The 21,072-nt window shown below is 46.4% G+C and overlaps 1 protein-coding gene across 2 annotated transcripts in view; it reads left to right on the top strand.

Annotated features, from left to right (window-relative positions):
* The window catches only part of SLC35F3 (solute carrier family 35 member F3), a 414,885-nt gene extending 395,793 nt beyond the window's left edge, over positions 1 to 19,092 (top strand). Inside the window, exons 3-7 of one of the 2 annotated variants that reach the window (XM_024252548.2) lie at positions 1,828 to 2,047; positions 9,375 to 9,500; positions 11,524 to 11,716; positions 12,843 to 12,932; positions 15,765 to 19,092. In XM_024252548.2, coding sequence (XP_024108316.1) covers positions 1,828 to 2,047; positions 9,375 to 9,500; positions 11,524 to 11,716; positions 12,843 to 12,932; positions 15,765 to 16,000 — 865 coding nt within the window. In that variant the 3' untranslated portion in view covers positions 16,001 to 19,092. The remainder of the gene's footprint in view (positions 1 to 1,827; positions 2,048 to 9,374; positions 9,501 to 11,523; positions 11,717 to 12,842; positions 12,933 to 15,764) is intronic. The other variant, XM_024252542.3, reaches the window with a different exon arrangement.
* The last annotated feature ends 1,980 nt before the right edge of the window (positions 19,093 to 21,072 follow it).

Genomic DNA, 21,072 nt, shown 5'->3' with positions numbered 1-21,072 from the left:
AATTACGTGGCAAACAGAAATATCAGCCTCTCAGTTAGATGAGGGTTGCAACTGTATAAAGCCAAAATGGAATCAATTCAGTTGAATCAGTTTCATGATAAATTTAGTGAAGTGAATGTTTTACCTGGCCCCGGTTTGTTCAGAAGCAACATAGGACTCTGTGTACAGAGAAAGGTGGCCAAACTGCACCAGACTCTACAAAACGGTAAGTGTGTTTCTCCTCTCTCAATATCCCAGGCTCTCATGCCTTTCTCTAAAGAGTTTTCTTGTTCCTGCTATGGACATCCCATAGTTGAGTCATGAACAAAGACAGATTTCCTTCTAGACTGATAGGAAGAATGGACAGTAAAATTAAATTTAAAATCTTACCCAATCCCCTTTGACTCTTGTTTTTAATTTTCCTCCTTTTTCTCTGCATTTTAATATTAAGTGGCACAGACCAGAGCTATTCCCCCAACCTAGTGCATTTGGTTTATTCTAGAGATGTCTTTTTCTTTTGCTCTCGTGGCAGTTCATTTGGGACTGAGTCTATTTCTAGATCACTAGCAGGCTGACTCCCTTCCTGGCTGGCAGGCCATCCCCAGCTGTGGCGGTGCTGCACCATGTCCATGAGCCTGGACAGGGACTTTCATGAAGCAGTGCCTCCTCACTCGTCCATCTGCTTGCCTGGCTCATCGGGCCCAATCCAGCAATGATCTTCACTCCCCAACAGTCAAGGAAACAGGCAGCTGTCAACCAAGCCTTCTCAGTGGCCTCTCTCCACACCCGAGCTCCCCACGGCCTCCTCCGCTTCCTTCTTCTGCATGTAGAAGACTGGCTTTAATTTTCTTGAAGATTTTTTGAACTGTCTGTGATCCTTCCCCCAGACTCTAGAATGGCATCAAAAGACTTTCTTCTACAGATGTTTCCTCATCTCATTCCCGCGTTAGACTCTGAACTTTTGGATCTGCTTATTCTTCCTGTGCTAGATAGTCTCTTAGAGAAGTGGGACTTCCACATGGTGGAATAAGTACCCTAAAAATGGCCTCAGGGAGAAAATAGGTCGCGAGTTAACACTATTTGTATCATAGCCAAAATGTATGAGATATACCCAAGAAGTGACTGCCCCTGCCTGATCACAAAGGTAATTCCAATTGAGGGCAACATTTTTTAAAACTATGTTTCAATGTGTTCTCTTAGAGCAAGCTTGTCCAACCCCTGTCCCACAGGCCACATGTGGTCCAGGCTGGCTTTGAATGAGGCCAAACACAAATTTGTAAACTTTCTTTAAACATTATGAGATTTTTTTTTTTTTGCGATTTCTTTTTGTAGCTCATCAGCTATCGTTAGTGTTAGTGTAGTTTATATGTGGCCTAAGACAACTCTTCTTCTAATGTGACCCAGAAAAGCCGAAAGATTAGACACCCTGTCTTAGAGTATCCATCCTCCTCCATTACCGTCCTTCTCCCACAACCCCCACCCCAAAAAAGGTTTAGTGACCCCCTTCTCTTACTCAGCAAGTGACAGAATCCCTCAGTCAATCACCATAGAATTAGGCCTTCGGGTCAGATAACACCAACATTACCTTCTGTATAGAACCATAAATTCCAAGCTTAACATGAACAGAAGGAAGAATCTGTGACATTAGATCACTGTGCAACATTTGTTTCAGTGGACTAAAGCAATAGGTTGAAGGGCTTTAATAGAAAGATGTTTATTAAAAATAATAAATTTTAAAACCCTGCCCCTTCCTGTATTTGCTTAAAAGAAAAAAAACTTGGTATAGGAAATAAATGGTCTGTCTGAACCCAGGAAAATAATAACAATGCCTCTCTTTCCTTGTTTTAGGGAATGCTGTCGATTTTTTGGAGACAATGGCTTGACTTTGAAGGTGTTTTTTACCAAGGCAGCACCCTTTGGTGTTCTTTGGACACTCACAAACTACCTGTACTTACATGCAATAAAGAAAATAAACACTACGGATGTCTCCGTGTTGTTCTGCTGCAACAAAGCTTTTGTGTTCTTGCTCTCATGGATCGTTCTCAGGGACAGGTTCATGGGAGTGAGGGTAAGTTCCTTATTATCTGTCTTCCTCCCTCACTCAGTCATGTCAACCAAAACCTGCCCATCGGCTTGCTTAGCTCCATGTGCTGGACCATGAGCATAAGCTGCTGACCACTTTCCTTCTGATTTGCAGCAGAAAATGAGCCCAGCAGAGGGCCCGGTTCTTGGTGTGCCTTGCCAACCTTCTTGCTTGCAAACCATACTAGACAAGCATTCATTAAAGCACCTTTCATTTCAAGCATTTCAACAAGCATTCCCTAAAGTGTGTGCCAGTCGGGGACCCAGCCTGGGAATGGCGATGTGCTCCGCTCTCTGCGTGCTCACCCCGTCTCTCATGGGCGGCTTTCCCTGCTGTAGGGCATGGCATGACCGTGCCCTGCAGCCTGGAGCTTTCTGCTAACACTGCCACTCTCGGGTGAGGATGTGCGTGAAACCCAAAGGATCCTTCGGCATCCATGTGTGCATGCAGTCTTGGCCCTTTGCCTAGGCCTTGTGTACACAGCCAGAGTGGGCCAGACACACTCATGCTGAGTCCCAACTGCGAAGGGCCAGCTTCACTTCCTTCTAACCAATGACGAAGGGGGAGTGAAATTATATCCCTTGAATTACCTCTCATTTTACAACCGAGACTCAGTCAATTACATTAGAAGCTAGTCAAAGTTAGCTCGTCGGATTTCATAACAGCTGTATGAAATAGGACACGTGCACTATCAAATATCAGCTGAAATAGAGATTCCCCCAAATAAAAGAAACAGGTGAGGTTTCGCACAGGGCAGAACCCTAGAGACTTCTGACTGGCTCCCTCTTGTGGCCAGGTGCTGTCACTGCCCCGTCATCACCTTGCTACAAACCAGCGCCGAGAGCATTTAGCCAGGCCACTAGTTCTCCTGTAGTTAGTGTACAGCTTTCCCCTTCAGCCACAAAGCTAAGAGCCGGTTTGAGGGGCAGTCCCATGAAAGTAAACCCTGCTGGCCACCAGTGCAGGGCCCTCTGCTTCCATCCTTCCCTCATTGTCCTGGGAACAATGACATCACCCTAATGGTGCATTCACACCCACCTAAGTTACCCAAACAGCAGTGGGGACGTGAGTCAACTTCTGAGTTATATTTTTAGCTTGCAGTAGGGGGAAAATTTGTTTTGAGGCTTAATGTTAATTTTGGAATAAAAACTGACTCTCTGTGCCACCAGAAAAGCTTTCAGCAAATAAATGATCTGCTGCATCTCTGCAAGAAATGCAGATACTTCTCACAATGAGCCACCCAGCTGGCTGCCTGACTCGATGCTGAAGACTTGAATGTCCTGGGCCCCCCGCCACCCACCCATGTCCTTCCTGACTTTATTTTGATGTAAAGAGCCAGGAGAATTTATGGAAATTTTTGGCATGACTCAGATGTCCCTAGAAAATTCCAAATGAGACCCTGTTCCTGGGAAGAGAAGCTTCAAGGTTAATTCTGCGTCTAGCAGAAGAAACCCATTTTTTTTTTTTTTTGAGGTTAAGAGAAGGAGGTGTGAACAACTTGAAAAATACTCCTAAATTCATAGAAAGCAATATGATGCTTCCAGATCTTTATTGCTATACATGGATAAGACCCCTCCAACCCCCCACCCAACAGTCATCCTCGGAATATGGCACATTCTGGCCATGCTGGCCACTTGATTGGTTTGGTCTGTTGCTGATCACTGTGTACCGAGCAAAGTTTTGTGTTGAAGGCCTTTGGTACTAGACTGTCACTGAACGAAGATCCCAGGAGCCAGTGTCGGTGATGGCATTGATGGCATTTTGTAACTTGCAAAGCACTGCGCAGTTATGAGTCTCTCTAATAATCATTATTCCTCTCAGAAGTGCATAACCAGTCATCTAAGAGCTTCCTCCCACAGGTTGTGTTGGAGCTCCCTCTTCTCTTCTTCAGGAGTTCAGAGAGCTAGCAAAATCCATCATGAGACACTGCCATGTGCCAAAGGGACTGAGAGATTCTTCTTGATAAACAGATGGAGATTTAGTTCCAAGATAATATCTAACTGGTGCATGGGACTGCTCAGACTTCACTCAGACCTGGGTTGGCTGGCACTGTCCATTAGGTAATTTCCAAAGACTGAAAAGAATTAACATAGTTCTCCATCCTGGAGGGCTGAGCATATGAGCTTGAGAGTCAAGCAGACATAAAAATCCATGTTGAAGGCACAGCCTTATGTTTGTGGAATTGGCTGCTAAGGAGACTTGTGTTATTAAGGCAATTGCTCAAACCACAAGGGCCACGGTTCCTGGAAACCATCAATAGGTCGAAGTCATGTGCACAGATCCAAAAGGAAGCAAATGTGTCTTATCATGCTGGGGAGATTCCTGGCCACGTATGGTATGAGAGGGTGAGAAGCCATTGGAGTGTCTGTTTGGAAGGAGCCAAGCTGGCTCCTTGTGTCGCCATCTGACTCTCTGCTTAGGTGTGCTTTCTGTATGTTCCCTGGTTCTCCAGGTCAGGGTTCTAGCTCAGGGATGGAGATGTCCTAGGCTAGAATCAAGTGACGAGGTCACAGATCTTGGCTCCACTGTTATAAGCTGTTTGGACCTTGAGCAGACTAGTAAATGTCTCTGAGCCTCTGTTAAATGGAGAGAATATTACTACTCATCTTAGAAAACAGTTGTGAGAATAAGATGATGCATGCCTCACACATAAAACTCAACAAATGGTATCTTTTCTCAATGGCATTATTATTATTCCTTCTCAATTGGAGGGAGTTGATGGATCAGCCCAATTCTCTTGTTGGTGGATGAACATCTAGAGAGGCAGTTTAATGTGGCAAAAGCAAGAGTAGGATGAGAGCAGGTAGAACCCTGGGCGCACACTGCCCCCTACCTGCAGCCAGGCTGAGTGAGACCACCCCCAGCCTCCATGTCAAGGGAAATGGGAGGTGAATTCTCCGATTGTTCATGGCTGTTTGGGACCACCCATCACAGTGAGGGTCTTTAAACCAGGAGGGATGGGGGAAGGAGCCAGAAGGTGAGCTAAGAGGTCATCCATGGGGTCCTCAAACCCCAGTGGCACATTCCTGGGGATCATGGACCTTTTTCCAAGATCAGTTCCCATCTCAATCAGATTCCAGCTGATGTTTCCAAAAATCAAAACTTATTTACAGTGTTTCAAAAGGGGCCATCCATTCCCAAACAGTATCTGGTATCTGGTCCTGACTCCCTTCTGTGTGGGGGGCTGCCCTCTGCTACCTGAGCCCAGCATGGGGGAAGACACAGTGGACAGGCAATGGTGGAGCTCACAGCCCAAGCCACTTTCTACTCTTGGACATAGGAGGGGTGGACTAGAGGATCCCCCAGTTCCCTCCAAACTCCAATATTCCTTGAGTCAATGAGAGCAGGCCAGGAGCTGGGAGGGAAAGAGTTGGGGGAAGAATGATTAAAAATCAGTCCATGTTTCCCTTTTGTAAAATTGCCTGAAGCTGTGCAAATCTAAAAAGCTTCCAAATGGGGTTCTGTTTGGCAGAGAACAGGCACCCCGCCACGTTTTGTGTTTTGGGTTTTTTTAGGTTTTTTTGTTTGTTTGTTTTTGTTTTGCAGAGACAGGATCTCACTATGTCACCCAGGCTGGATTGCAGTGGTGCTATCATAGCTCACTGCAGCCTCAACCTTCTGGGCTCAAGTGATCCTTTCACCTCAACCTCCTGAGTAGCTGGTAGTCAGAGGCATGCCACCACACCCAGCTAATTTTTTGTATATTTTGTAGAGACAGAGTCTCACCATGTTGCCCAGGCTGGTCTTGAACTCATGGGCCCAAGCAATCTGCCCGCCTCAGCCTCCCAAAGCACTGGGATTACAGGTGTGAACCACTGCACCAGGCCTTGCCACCTTTTAGCAAGACTAAGCAGGAAGAGCCCTAGTCTGAACAGTGATTAGACCTCACCTAGGGCACCACCAACCCTCCTCTCTCCTCTTTAAAGCTCAAAGGTTTCCGTTGCCTTCCCATTCAGCCCCACAGGGAGCAGGGAGCAGAACTGTCATGGAGATGAGCGGTGTGTCTGTGACTCAGGCCTGGGTGCGTGGGACTCAGATCTAGAGCTCTGGCAGCCGGGCAGGTTATGACAGTGGGTCACCATGCTGGATGAGGACATAAAGATGCTAAGCAGTAACCCCTGGCCTGTGTTTCTTCCTTACCTCCAGCCAACTGTTCCCTAGACAAAGAAGAGGTGGTGGCTCTTACCCGTCTCGGTCTTGGGCCACTGTGACCCATCAGTCTTTGTTTCAGGATTGTTCCGTGAGGAGCATTGAGGGCTGGGGGGACAGGAAAGTGTAAGGAAGGAGAGGCATGGGGAGGTCGGGGAAGCTCCGTTGTCATGATTCCACACCCGCCCTCAGCACCTGTCCAGGGGCCCCGGTAGGGAGAAGATGTACGTGGAGCACATGGAACCACAGGGCGGACTTGACTGGCCTTCCTAGAGAGTTTGTTTTAGTGCAAGAAATGGGCAGGAAAATATTGTCACATGAAAACCCAGAAACTCAGATGTGTCAGGGTGTCAAATGTAACATATGCACATACTTTTTAAAAGATAGAACTGGAAACATAACAGGAATTCCAGGCATCAGGAAGGAATCTTGAGCTCTGCTCCCAAAGGCACAGGACACGTTCCAACCCTGCTGTGCTCCACAGGGTATTGAGAGTGAGGTTCCAACCCTGCTGTGCTCCAGAGGGTATTGAGAGTGAGGTTCCAAACCTGCTGTGCTCCACAGGGTATTGAGAGTGAGGTAGGAACCCTAGTTCACATCCCAGCACATGGGTCCGGTCATAGCAGGGCTGCTGATGTCTGGAGAGTGGAAGGCCCACAGCCAGGGATGTCAACACTGTGCCTTGTGGGTGGGACCCCCAGGAGAAGGCTGGGAGGTGTGGAGGAGGAGATCAGATTCTCCTGCCTGCCTGTCAGAATGAACTGATGGGGTGGCACAGGCTCCTCTGATGTTTATCTCCTCAACAGACCAAAAGGTCAATAGCCAACCATGCTCTCATTTCCTACCTCCTTGTTCCTTCCCCCAGCTTAGCCGCACAGTGCAGCCCAGGCAGAAGCTTTTAGCTGTTTATTATTTAATCAATAGAGAAGAGGAAGAGGTTGGAAATGTGCCCTGCAAGTCTTCAGAAAAAATCACCCCTCACTGTCCTTCATTTCCTCCAACTTCAGCCGTAAGCCTGGAAAGGTAGCTCCAGGTAGCTCAATAAAAGGTAGCTCCAGGCCGGGCACAGTGGCTCATGCCTATAATCCCAACACTTTGGAAAGCCGAGGTGTGTGGATCACCTGAGGTCAGGAGTTTGAGACCAGCCTGGCCAATATGGTGAAACCCCGTCTCTACTAAAAATATAAAATTTAGCCAGGTGTGGTGGCGGGCACCTGTAGTCCCAAACTACTCAGGAGGCTGAGGCAGGAAAATCACTTGAACCCTGGAGGCAGAGGTTGCAGTGAGCCGAGATAGTGCCATTGCACTCCAACCTGGGCAACAGAGCAAGCATCCGTCTCAAAACAAACAAACAAACAAAAAAAGTTATCTCCAAAGGGGAGATGCGCCAAGCATCTGGAATTGGGCCATTTTCTTCTCTCTGTTCCTTTCTCCTGATGCCTGCCCGGGTTGGCGTGTTCCTGGAAGCACCCTTGCATTACATGTGTCCTCTGGAGCAGAAACCAACCCTTTCCCCACTTGCTTTCTCACTTTTCCCTTTTTTATTTTCTTGTGGGGAAAAAATCCCTTATGGTCTTGCTATCTCTGTTTCTTCCTCTTAATGAACACTTCTACACAGTACATGTAGCATTTGAATATGAGATGTAGGCATACATCTGATGCAAAATGGTGTGGCTGACTACAAGTGAATCCCCATACCAGAAAGAACACGCAGACAGATTGGGCCAGGCAGTGCTCTCTTACACGATAACTACCTGCTCTCTCAATGCCTCTGCATTAGGGATGGATACAGCATTCTATAGAAACATAGCGTATAAGGTATACCCTAAGAGAAGTATGTAACTCAGACATACTGCATGAGATTAAGCCACACTATGTTTCACTAACCTAAACATCTTATGTTTTAACTACTAAGGCAACCTCAATTTGAATCTAACAGTAGGTTGGCAGTACTTCCTATGTGAATCATGCGTTCCTGTTTATATATGTAAGCACCAACTTTGCAATTAGGCAGACCCGAAATCTGACTCTGCTCTTCCACATACCAGCTGTGTGGGTTTGGGCAAGTTACTTAACCTCTGTGAGCCTAGGTTTTCATGTCTACAAAATGAGGTGAATGATAATATCTACTGTGAGATTAAAATGAGAAAATACATAGAAACATATATCCTATGACCACTCAGTTAACCTTAGCTATTTGATATTGCTTTAGACACCTGAAGTTGATTTTGAATGATTCATAAGAGGGATAAAATTCTCAGTAAATCCAGGAGTGGAAACTTCTCCTGCACACATTTGTTCTACTGACGGCAACCCCCACTCCACCTCCCACCTGGTGACATTTCTGCAGCTTCATGGCTACCTCAGATCAGTCCTTGTATTGATTCTCTGTGCTGGTGCATTTTCTCCTTTGAGGAATATTGTCCCAGATGGTTTATCTCCTATTTACTCTGGCAATTTCACTTTGCACAAGAGTAATGTGTACATCTCCATGAAGCCTCCATCCCATCTGAGAAGTCAGTATCAGGACAATAACAGGATTGAGGGGAGCCTTGGTGGGTAGGGTGGAGGGGCCTATGGCCACGAAGGAAAGGAACTGCACCTCCAAGTTTAGGACATTATTTGTAGCCTTGATTGGCAGGTAACATTCTGTCAGGCCCCACTGCTGGGGTAGAAAATGGGGACAAGATCTGCTGTCCTCCTGGTGGCTTCCCTGTTGAGAGATGAAATACATAAAAGCAAGGTCACAGGAGGTACTTTCAGAAGGCTGGGAAGGAACTCAGGTCATCTCCAGGGGCTTCCCAGGGATTATCTACCAGGCTTGTCATGACCAAATAACCTGCCACTGCAACTATGACCACCTCCTTCTCAGGTCCCTAAGAATCACAGTGACTGGCCACCACCATGCCACCCATTCCTTGCTGCCAGCGGTTTCAGTTCTTTGGTCAAGCCAAGCTTTGCTAAGTGCCCTCTCTAAGCAGCAACAAAAATTTAGACAGGAGTCAGACTTCGCCTGTTGCTCCCCTGAGGAGGAACAAAAAGGAGACACCACTTTCCCCTCACGTGGCTGAACCCCACGCACATTTCCAGCTCTTTGGCGCTTGCATAGTCCCTCTGACTCCATCCCAACTTCCCTGACCAGCATTTTCTTCCATCCATCCAGATTGTGGCCGCCATCCTCGCCATCGCTGGCATTGTGATGATGACCTATGCTGATGGCTTCCACAGCCACTCCGTCATCGGCATCGCACTGGTGGTGGCCTCAGCATCCATGTCTGCCCTCTACAAGGTACGCCCGGGGAGTGAACTTTCTCAGCTAGCTGGGCTCTCCTCAGCCAGCACAGCCAGCTTTAGATGGCTAGTCCTTTACTTTTCAAGAGCTTCTGATGATACCTGTGCTTCAGGACAGGCAGCTCTAAATAGCTGGAGTCAACTGTGCAACAGGCAGACAGAGACTTCAGTCAAGGGCAAGGGGGAGGTGTGCCACTGCTCTTGGCTTTGGCTCTCTGGGCCTTCCTATCTATAGCCACTTCGTTGCAGCACCTGGGATAAAATGAGTGGTGCCCATCCACACAGTCAGATTCCTGACATCATTGATGGCAGTGAACAAGCTCAGTGTTTGCTTAGATCATTTGCCACCCTATGGGGTGGGAAGACTTGAATATCTGGTGCAGCTTTGTCATGTAAATCTTTGCCCACACGGTTTTTGCAGCCACCACTGCTCGCTATGAATCCATATGCATTTCAAGTACTACCTTGAAGGCTAAATAAATAGAAGTACAACGGTTGTAATATGGGGATAATAAAGTATTTTGATGAAATGTTGGGAACCATGGGAAAGCACTTGCCAACTTCAGGTCTAGAGGAAACAAATTTTTATTCCCACACTCAGGTCCCTTTCTCTGTGCACCTCCTACTTTATCAAGCCCCCTGGCTGCTCTCCCCCCTCACTTCTCTTCTCCTCCTCTCTCCTTCTCCTAAGATCCATAGCAGAGAATGCGAATATTTTCAGGACTCCAAGTTGGAGAACTGACCTAGAAGATTCAACGAGAAATGAGATTTTAGTTTTGAGACTTATCAGCCCTTTGTGGATCCAGACAATAGGACTGATATAATTAAGTACTGTAGAGAGTCATAAGAAAAGGCATTTTTTTCCCAGCTCTGTGAGTACCATGTGTTCTGGGTTTGGGAAAATGAAATAATTCGGCCTTATCCTTCATCACCTCCCTGCCCTCACCTCCCACACAGGAAGACACACATGTCATTTTCTTTCTCTGAACACCTCTCACTGAGGAGATGTGATAATCTAGCACCACTCTGAGACTCTAGCAACTGTCCAAATGCAGGAAATATTAGAAGGCTACCTACACTTTGCTAGACTCAAATAGCTGTGGACTAATGAGAAGCAAAAAACAGGGAGAAACACAATCCACAATGAACACAATATTCTGATTCAGATTCCAGTCTCCAACTCCTCTACCACCTGCAACTTGTCCATGGGGACTCCTAGGTGAGAGGCTGAAAGCCATTTACTACTTCCTGAAAGCCTTCCTACTTACTGTGTTTTTCAGGAAATACGTGAGGGAGTTGGAAAATGGCTGAACAAGGAGAAAGCAGGAAAAGTAAGAGAGACAACAATGCAGAGACTCAAATTAGACCACAGCTCACTCAGCACAGGAGCTGCCCTGGGGCCATCTGCATCTCTCAGTTCAGCTTCTGGCCACTCCCATCACATTCACCCTCTCCTCCTGGCCTTCCAAGCCCCTGAAATGATGTGCAAAAAAAGAACAGGTGCAAGAAAATAAAAGATTGGTGCATTCCACTATAACCCATGCCATTTTTGGAATGGACATAGTGGGATGGAGCAGAGATGAGCAAAATCCCTCTACCCTTGATTTACAGAAAATAGCTTTGCAGCCAGAGCACTCTTTCTTGGGAGCAGTGGTGTTCAACCTGCTTATACAGGGTCGAGGATCCCTTCTAGGAGTCTCTGAGAGGATGTGTAATCATGGCAGCTGTTTTTGACTGATGTAGTGTCAGGAACACAACACAGACAAATCAAATCTACTATGAAAACCCATGACTTCCAAGGAAGCTTTCTGTATAGCTAAAGAGCAACCCTCCGCTGCCATGTCGCTGGGATTTCAATATGTGAGCAAATGAGCACAGGCCAAACCCCAAGGAATTCACCTGGAATCTGGTTTCCATCCTGCAGTGCAACCCCAGCGTTGTGGAGTGAACTCTGCTTTGCTTACATCATGTTGGGGTCTGAGGTGAGCCTTCACCCCGTCCTCCTCTGCTTTCTCCTACAGGTTTTGTTCAAGCTCCTCCTGGGCAGTGCTAAGTTTGGAGAAGCCGCCTTATTTTTGTCCATCTTGGGTGTGTTTAACATCCTCTTCATCACCTGCATTCCTATTATCCTCTACTTTACCAAAGTGGAATACTGGAGCTCTTTTGATGACATTCCATGGGGAAACCTTTGTGGATTTTCAGTTCTCTTATTGAGTAAGTGGTAACCACCTGTCCAGAATTCCCAGAAAGCAACCACCCACAGAGGACCCTCAGGAGACATGTTCCCTGAAGGCAGAAAACAGTGCTCATTGCTATTCTTTAGTTCTCACTGGTTTTTAAGATCTTTCTGTTTCACAAATTAGTCTTTGAAATGATGACATTGGATTCGAATTCCAGAGCCAGAATCAATGTAGTAGTCACAGTGGTCACTGCTGCTCTGAATAATGAACTAATACCCCAGTGTGTTGCATGTTACCTACTAAGCACAGTACAGCAAGGAGCTGATAAATTAATACCTGCAGAGCTCTTAGAACATTGCCTGATAAATGTCAATATTCAATAAATACTATAGATTATCATTATTAATGTCATCATCATCGTCTCCATTACTTGATATAAGTCTAGAGCTAGGCAGGAATGCAACCAAGGACATGACTTACCTAGTTTCCATCTAAAAACACATATCCCAGCCAGGTACAGTGGCTCATGCCTGTAATCCCAGCACTTTGGGAGGCCAAGGTGGGAGGATCGCTTGAGCCCAGGAGTTCGAGACCAGCCTGAGAAACATAATGAGACCTCATCTCCATAAACATTTAAAAATTAGCCAGGTGCAGTGGTGTGCACCTGCAGTCCCAGCTACTCAGGAAGCTGAAGTGGGAGGATCACTTGAGCAGAGGGATTGAGGCTGCAGTGAGCTATGATTGTACCACTGTGCACTGCACTCCAGCCTGGGTGATAATGCAAGACCGTGCCTCAAAAAAAAAAAAAAAAAATTCCCAGAGCTCCTGTTCATGCAGTTATCCCAGAAGCATTGCCAGCAGCAGAGAAAAGCAAACTGGTAAGATGGTCCCAGTCACGTTCTCAGTGGTTACCGTTTCCCAACTTATTCCCCTTCTTCAAAACTCAGGGAACAGAGGGACTGAGTACCCAGAGTGTCTGCTCCTGGTTCCAAGTCCCGGAGCCCCCAGAGGAACTCTGAGTTCACTGAATCAGAGTAGAGGGTGATTGTAACTCCTATGACTCCAGCCTCATCAGCAAAACCTGGGTCAGATAGGCCAGCAGGGAGGTAAAGTACACAGCAGTCATGAATAACACTCGTTGTTTACATTCTTTATTTCAGCATTCAATATTGTATTAAATTTTGGAATCGCCGTTACATATCCCACTCTGATGTCTCTTGGAATCGTCCTCAGCGTACCTGTGAATGCAGGTAAACCTATGTGGCTTTCTATATCTGCACATAAGCACACACACTCAGTCACCTACTCACACACACATACACACACTCATGCATACATACACACACATACAGTCACACACACTCATGAATACACACACACACACACATACTCTCACATACACACTCACATATATTCTTGCTGTGCCTGCTATAGAATGCGTGTTTAACTGTCTGCCAAAAAAAAAAGCATTTAGGTGAAATGTTGATATTAGTTATATATGCAATATTTTCTCCATAATGGGCTGATTTTCACATACCACTTCAAGACACAGAAAGTCTAAAGGCATCTTGATTCGAACTGGTATGGGGAGCAGAAATGAATCTCATCAGTATTATTAACAAATGTAGGAAATTATGTAGCAGAAACAAATGTAACTTTTGCAGGTAACTTTCTGGGGGAGAAAATGTGCTCAAGGCATGAGGTAGAAACATGCTGACAAGCTGTCAAGAAGCGTGAACGTGATTTTCTCCGACCTCCGGGAAGACAGGGAGAGAACGCCCTTTGCCCAGGAACTCAGGACTGCCCTTTGTTTTCCCCTGGGGACTCGTTGCCAAGGCACACAGTTGACAGCTCTTTCAGAAGCTTGTCTTCCCCTGCCCCTCACCGCCTTCCTTTTCCTGGCTCGCACGGATAGGAATTTTGGATTTTCTTCCCAGAACCTCCTGGCCTCACACCTGACCTCCCTAGGCATCCTTCTCTCAGCCAGAAAAGGGCTGTGAATCTGTCCTCCCCAGAACACTCACTCCTTTGTCCCTGGCACAGCTTCCTCTAAAGCCATCTCCCAAATCCTGCCGCTTCCAGGCCATTAAAAGATTGCACCCCCCACCCCAAAGGAATGGCAAACCCTTATCCTGTTCAATGTGGTGGTGAATATGCCGCAGAAACCCAATTTCCCAAGCGTTTCCCCATGACTTGGTTTCCCACCACTCCCATTCTAAAGGCGCTGGACCTCTCTGCCCCACCATGGCCCAGACTCCCCTGGAAGGACTGCCTCACAGCGGTGGCAGTGTACCAGGCCTGGGGGAGGCGTCAGGAGACAGGGCTCAGGCCCAGCACCACCACAATCCACCTGGAGATCTGTGGCCCCAACTCATCTGCTCTCTGAGCCTTAGCTTGCCTCCCCTGCAAATGAAAAGTCATACCTACCGTTGCTACTTCGGTTGATGTGACAACCAGATGAAATAACCGATGAGACAGCATTTCAAAATGCAGAAAGCACCTGAGCTCTTGGACAGATGGTAAAAAAGAAAAATGGTCCAGATGCTGCAGGCTTCTGAAAAATCACTTGTCACCATCCTCCCCCTACATTCTTTGCATCTTTAGTTTGTAGTCACACCGTGTTCCTGTCTCCAGAAGGCATGTTCCAGTTGTCTTATATAGAAACTTACTTTGAGCGTATAATATGGCCAGGTGTTTGAGAGATTAATTAAAATCATTTTTCATTACTTACCTGCAACATAAAAGGTTTAATGATGAGTCCAGAAAAGGAATCCCAGGCCACTCTTGATTAGAAGAGAGAAGCCGGGGAACCTGCTGCGTATCTCACTTGTCAAGGCAGAGCCATTGCACAGCTTTTGGGTTCTCCCTGACATCTGCTCAAGGGACTGGCTGGTTGGCTCTCCTTATCTGCTGAATTAACAGAATGTTTTACCAATATTAAAAATTAAAATACAGGCCAGGCACGGGAGCTCACACCTGTAATCCCAGCACTCTGGGAGGCCAAGGTGAGAGGATCAGTTGAGCCCAGGAGTTCTAGACCAGTCTGAGCAACATGACAAAACCCCATTTCTACAAAAAAAAAAAAACCATAATAATAATAACAAAAATTAGCCGGGCATGGTGGCACCTATAGTCCCAGCTACTCAGGAGGCTGGATGGGAGATTCGCTTGAGCCCGGGAGGTGGAGGTTGCGGTGAGCCCTGATTGCACCACTGCACTCCAGCTTGCGTGACAGGGTGTGGCCCTGTCTCAAAAAAAAAAAAAAAATACAGTTGACCCTTGAACAATGTAGAGATTGGGGGCACCAACCCCTGAATAGTTGAAAATCCACATACAACTTTCAGATCCCCAAAAACTTAACTACTAATGGGGTACTGTTGACCAGAAGCCTTACTGATGAAAAGCAGTTGATTCACTTATATTGTGTGGGTTATTTGTATTATATATTGTACTCTTACAATAAAGCTAAAGAAAAGAAAATGTTATTAAGAAAATCGTAAGAAAGAGTAAATATATTTGCTACTCATTAAGTGGAAGTGGGCCATCATAAAGGTCTTCATCTTCACTGTCATCTTCACATTCAGTAGGCTGAGGAGGAGAAGGAAGAAGAGGGTTTGGTCTTGCTGTCTTGGTGTGGCAGAGGTGGAAGAAAATCCACATATAAGTGGATCCGTACAGTTCAAACCCCTGTTGTTCAAGGGTCAAATGTGTGTGTGTGTGTGTGTGTGTGTGTGTGTGTGTGTGTGTGTGTGTACTATCTATCTATCTATCTCTCATCTCCTCAATTGCCCTTCATTCACTTTTTTTAATCACATAAATCAATGTTTGAACTACCAAGTCAGTTTTGGGAGGTGACATACAAGTGCAAGGCTTCATACCAGAGAGGTTTGATAAAGTTAAGGGTGATTTACTAGAGGTAACCCCAGCCCACCTGGAACAAAATCATACTGAGGAGAATCCTGTGGTCCAGGGAAGACCACAACACTGCCAGACAGAGGAGGATGCCCCCAGGCCCTGCCCGCTCTCCAGGGACATGCCCCCAACCCTGCAGCTGAGTAACCTCCATGCTCTGTCTCCCACAGTGATTGATCACTACACCAGTCAGATCGTCTTCAATGGGGTCCGTGTCATCGCCATCATCATCATCGGCCTGGGTTTTCTCCTCCTGCTCCTGCCAGAGGAGTGGGATGTCTGGTTGATCAAGCTGCTCACCCGACTCAAAGTGAGGAAGAAGGAGGAGCCTGCAGAGGGCGCTGCCGACCTGAGCTCAGGACCTCAGAGCAAGAACAGAAGAGCCCGCCCTTCCTTTGCCCGCTAACACCATTCCTCTAGAACTCGGTGGTAATGACTGGGAGGTCTATTCCTGCCGGGAGGAACCTCAGTTGGGTAAGGTGTACATACCTGTACAGTTTTGGTCATCTGCGGTAAGTTCTATGGTATTTATTGGCATGTCCAATTTGCTTGCACTTTTCCACATCAGACCTTCCACTTAAGGGTACCAATTTAATACAAAAGAGAAAAGAAGAACCTCTCAGTGCTTTTCCAACGAATGTAAAGTGGGTTTAAAAGATCCCTGCGTAGATCGTTTTGGATGGCTGACGTTCTTGACAAGCCAGGGCAAGTGTTTTGAATCTTAGCAACTGAACATGACATTGTACACTGTGATTATTTTTCAGCTATGGTAGGTCATATTTTGTTTTATACCAGAGCTGTACTCTTAATTTTAAGGAATTTCAATGAACCAAAAGATAACTGTCAATTTATTTGGATGGATGGATGGAGGGATGGAAAGAGGGAGGGAAGGATGTCTGGGATGTGAAGAGGCAAGGCAGAAATGGATGATGAACATCAAAAACTGTCAGAGGACAGGTCTGTGCCAGGTACCAGGAAGGACAAGATAAGTCCAAGCCCCGGCTGGCCTGCTCTCACGTGTCTGTGTAAGATCATGCAAGAGAAATCACAGTGCCTTCTACAGAATTTTCGTCTTTACCTATGTGAAGCGAGGTGACGTGATACGTCACTGGCGCCGTCTTATAATTTAGATGTAAAAATCTTTAGAAACAAAACTCTCTATATATGTGTATGTCTGTGTACAAAAAATGACAGAGCTGATGGCCAGTGTATACAGAGTGTGGCCCGCGGTGTACAATACCCATATAAGGTACATTGTGCAGGAGGGGAATTGCTGGCTGCTTTTACTTCCTGACCAAGACTGAAAAATTATTTACTGAAATCTGTAAACCTTTTTATGAAACTTTTAAGCACCAGGCTGTTTACTTACACAATTTAGGTCTGCCAGAAAATTCTATCTGTGATAGATCTGTAAAGAGGGTCGGGTTAGAGTTTACTATTTTTGAAGTTTACATTGTTACATATGAAATGGAAACATTATTTTGAAACGTTGTCATAACCCAATGGTGCATTCTGTAACCATGGAGTCTTTTGTTTCCTGGGGGAAAGGGGCATTCATGACCTGAACTTTTTAGCAAATTATTATTCTCAGTTTCCATTACCTGTTTGGCCAAACAGATTAATAAAATATTTGAAAAAGAAGCGTTCAGTGCTGTCTCCGTGGCCATTCTGTTACTTTCCCACTGCACCAGTCCTGAAGCAGTCCTCACCACATTCTGGCTTTTCCTCAACTGCACTTGCCCCCAGGAACCTGCAAGGTGGGTAAGCCAGCCCGTCTGTCTCAAGGGAAGGAGACTGTAATATCGATAGAATTGACTTTTGCAAAAGTGAAATGCGGAAGCATCCCCAAAGCCTCACAGAAGCTCTAAGTCCTGGGGCAGCCTCTCCCTCCCCTCCTTCTCCCTGTTCCTCTCCCTCTCCCTCAAGGTACCTGCCCTCGGCTCAGCCCTGCCTGTGGCTTCCTTCTCACTTTTTCTTCCGAACGGGATCCGCAGCTCAGTTTACACTGGTCTCTAAGTGCCACCCAGAGCGGCAGCCCCAGTACATAAATCTACCCAGTCTTCCAGCTCAGCCCCCACAGCCGCCTGCCTGCCTTGGGCACCCTAACTTAATGCTGGCTTTTTGGATAATTTGATTGATCCACTTCAGTAACATTATGCCGCTGTTCCAAGCAGCTGCTATGCCAGGGGCTATGAGAGGCAGTGGGTCTCATTCTAGGGCCACAGAGGGCCAAGTACTCTAGGAAGGGGTGTGAGCCAAGGGGAAAAGAGAGCCTTTTTAGTACACCTCATCCCATCACCCACACCTAGAGCGTCTACACTCCATGCACCACACGTGCCACTTGACACATGGGCTCTAAACCTGGAGAATCTCGTTATCCAGAGCACAGAGCTCCCCTACCCCGTGTGTCCAAGCATGTCTGGGAGGGGGCAGCTGGGGCAGCAGGATGCTGGGCTAGTTACCTCCACTACCCTGTTGAGGCTCCAAATCCCAGGGAGACAAACAGATATTTCCTTTGTAAGCCAGGACATGAAAAAGTGGGGAAGCCCTGCCTTAGGGTAGATTTGTCTTATTCTCCCATTGGGCAAAAATGACCGTGAAAACCCAAAAGAGTTGAGACCATGGACTCAAAGCGATGTGTGCACACCCACTTTCATGGCAACACTATCCACAACCAAAAGGTGGAAGCGACCCAAGTGCCCACTGACAGATGAATGGATGAAGAAAATGGGGCATAGCCATACAGTGGAATATTATTCCACTTTAAAAAGAAAGAAAATCTGAGCCAGGTGTAGTGGCTCACACCCGTAATCCCAGCACTTTGGGAGGTGGAGGCAGGAGGGTCCCTTGAAGCCAAGTGTTCAAGACAAGCATGAGCAACATAGTGAGTCCCTCTCTTTACAAAAATAAAAATTCAAAAATTAGCTGTGCATGGTGGTGCATGCCTGTACCCTTGGTTATTCGGGAGGCAAGAGGATCCTTTGAGCCCAAGCCTTCAAGGCTGCAATGAGCTATGATCACACCACTGCACTCCAGCCTGGGCAACAAGGCAAGACCCTGTCTCAAAAAAAGAAGAAGAGAAGAAGAAGAAGGAGAAGGAAGGAGAAGAAGGAGAAGAGGAAGAGGAGGAAGAGGAGAAAGAGAAGGAGGAGGAAGGAGGAAGGGGGAGGGGAGGAAATTCTGATACATGCTACAATATGTTGAATCTTGAAGACATTCTACTGGGTGAGATAAGCCAGTCACAAAAGGACAAATGCTGTCTGATTCCACTTATATGAGTTTCCTGGAGACATAAGTAGAATGCTGGTTGCCAGTGGCTGGGAAGAGGGGAAATGGAGAGTTATTGTTTAGTGGGCATATAGTTTCAGTTTGCAAAGATGAAAAAAACCTGGTAGCGATTGTTGAACAATGTGAACGTACTTCATGCCACAGAACTGTACGCTTAAAAATAGTTTAAATGGTAAATTTTATGGCACGCGCATTTTATCGAAATTTTTAAAGGGACTATGAAGGGTAACGTGTATGAAATAAAATGGTTAGAACTCTCTTGCGGTCCTTTCGATACATTCTAAACCTGAGTTGGGGTGGGGGTAGGGGTGGGTTGAGAGATTTCTTTCCAGAAAGAAAACAGCCACAACCACAACACCTCCACTCCCCACCGCGCCAGAAGGTTGCCAGCACGGGGATGCGCTGCGGCAATCCTAGGAGGGACCTAAAAGCAGAAAATCCTAGAAAAGAGTTCCTGCGGATGCAACAGCGGGGCGGCTCAGAGATGCAGGCTCCGTTCCTGCTCAGCTGGGGAATTGTCTGCCCTCTAGAGGCGGGTCTGGGTAGCAATTAAAGAATGTTTCTCTTTGGGCACCTTTAAAGAGGAAAAGTGAAGCCAAGACGGAGGGTACAAGAGAGGAGACCAGGACTTCCGTCTGCTGCTGATGAAAGAGGCAAAAAGCTCTGGGAAGTCTCTGCTCTCTCCTTTCTTTCAGAATGTGATCGTTTGGAGCCAGAGGGCATGAAGTGACCTGCTGGCCGCCTTGCCACACCAAGTCAGAGCCGTCCCTAAGAACCCACACCTGCCGTACAGACCCTGAGCTCCTGCTCCTCTTGGGCCTTCAAGGATAAAGAGAGTTAGGCAGGAGGAATTCATGGCCAGAGACTTACCACCCCATACAACAGATGTGTTTCTAAATCTAGCCAAGGTTGCATAACATGGAATTCTTTATCTTCAATTTTGAAAACAAATGGTTTGTCCTAAAATTAGAATGTGGTGGTGGTTGCACCATTCTGTGAATATACTAAAACTCAATACACTGTATAATTAGATGAGTGAATTTTATGATGTGTGAATTATATCTCAATAAAGCAGTTTAATAAATAAATGGTTGCCCCACAAGCTGATTTTTTTTTTTTTTTAAGAGATAGGTTCTCACTGTCGCCCAGGCTGGAGTGCAGTGGCACTATCTCGGCTTGCTGCAGCCTCAACCTCCTGGGCTCAGGCAATCTGCCTGCCTCAGCCTCCCAAGTAGCTGGAACCATAGGCATGTGCCACCACACCTGGCTAATTTTTTAAATTTTTTTAGAGACAAGGTCTTGCTATGTCGCCCAGGCTGGTCTCAAACTCCTGCACTCAAGTGATCTTCCTCCTTGGCCTCCCAAAGCTCTGGGATCACAGGTGTGAGCCACCCAGCCCAACCTCCACAAAATGATTTAAAATTTCTTTATGGAAATCTCATAAGCAGAGAGGACATTTGTTGGGTTGTTTGTGTTCTTGACTGCCCAGCGCCTGATCCCTGTTTGAAATAGCACCTTGCTCTTGCTGTGGAAGCTGAAGGGAACAGAATCTCCATTTCGGATCCTCCCACAGCACAGGAGAGGCAAGGAGGGTGTGAACTGGACTTGACTCTGAAGCAAGATGCCAGACCCCCAAAGAACAGCCGAGAAGTTGATGCTGACTGGCCAGCTCCTGAGGGCCCCGCGGGGCCTCTGGCCTCTTCCCACCATAAAGGTCCATGGTTCCTGCCCTTTTGCAAACAAATCCTTTGGACTCACATAAGTCCCAACAGGCCTTCCAATCAATTCTCTTTTGTCGAAGACAGCAGGACACCATTTCTGTCGATTGAGTCCAAGAACTCTGAACAACATATGTGAGAGAACTGGGATGTTCAAAGAAAAGCTGAGCATTTGTTTATTTGAGGTTTGTTTGTGTGTTTTAACTATCTGGTACACTTCTTGAAACTGGGCTTATTATGGTCTAGCAGGACTCCTAGGTCAAACTGCTTTAAAGAATGGGTAAGAATAGCTTATAAGAAATGCATCAATGATATATACATAAGGAGAGCTTAAAAGCTCCTCACTGCTCTTAAAATATTTTAAAATAATTTTTTAAAAAATAATATTGTCTCATCCATATATTTTTGTGCACTCAGCATTGCCAAATTCTTGAGAACATCTTTTTCTTAAGTTAAAATAGTGGTAAACCAG

Source organism: Pongo abelii, chromosome 1, assembly GCF_028885655.2.
Source record: "Pongo abelii isolate AG06213 chromosome 1, NHGRI_mPonAbe1-v2.0_pri, whole genome shotgun sequence".
In the NCBI taxonomy this organism is placed as follows: Eukaryota; Metazoa; Chordata; class Mammalia; order Primates; family Hominidae; genus Pongo; species Pongo abelii.
The sequence above is the reverse complement of the archived record's forward strand: the minus strand, read 5'-3'. Positions and strand labels throughout refer to the sequence as shown.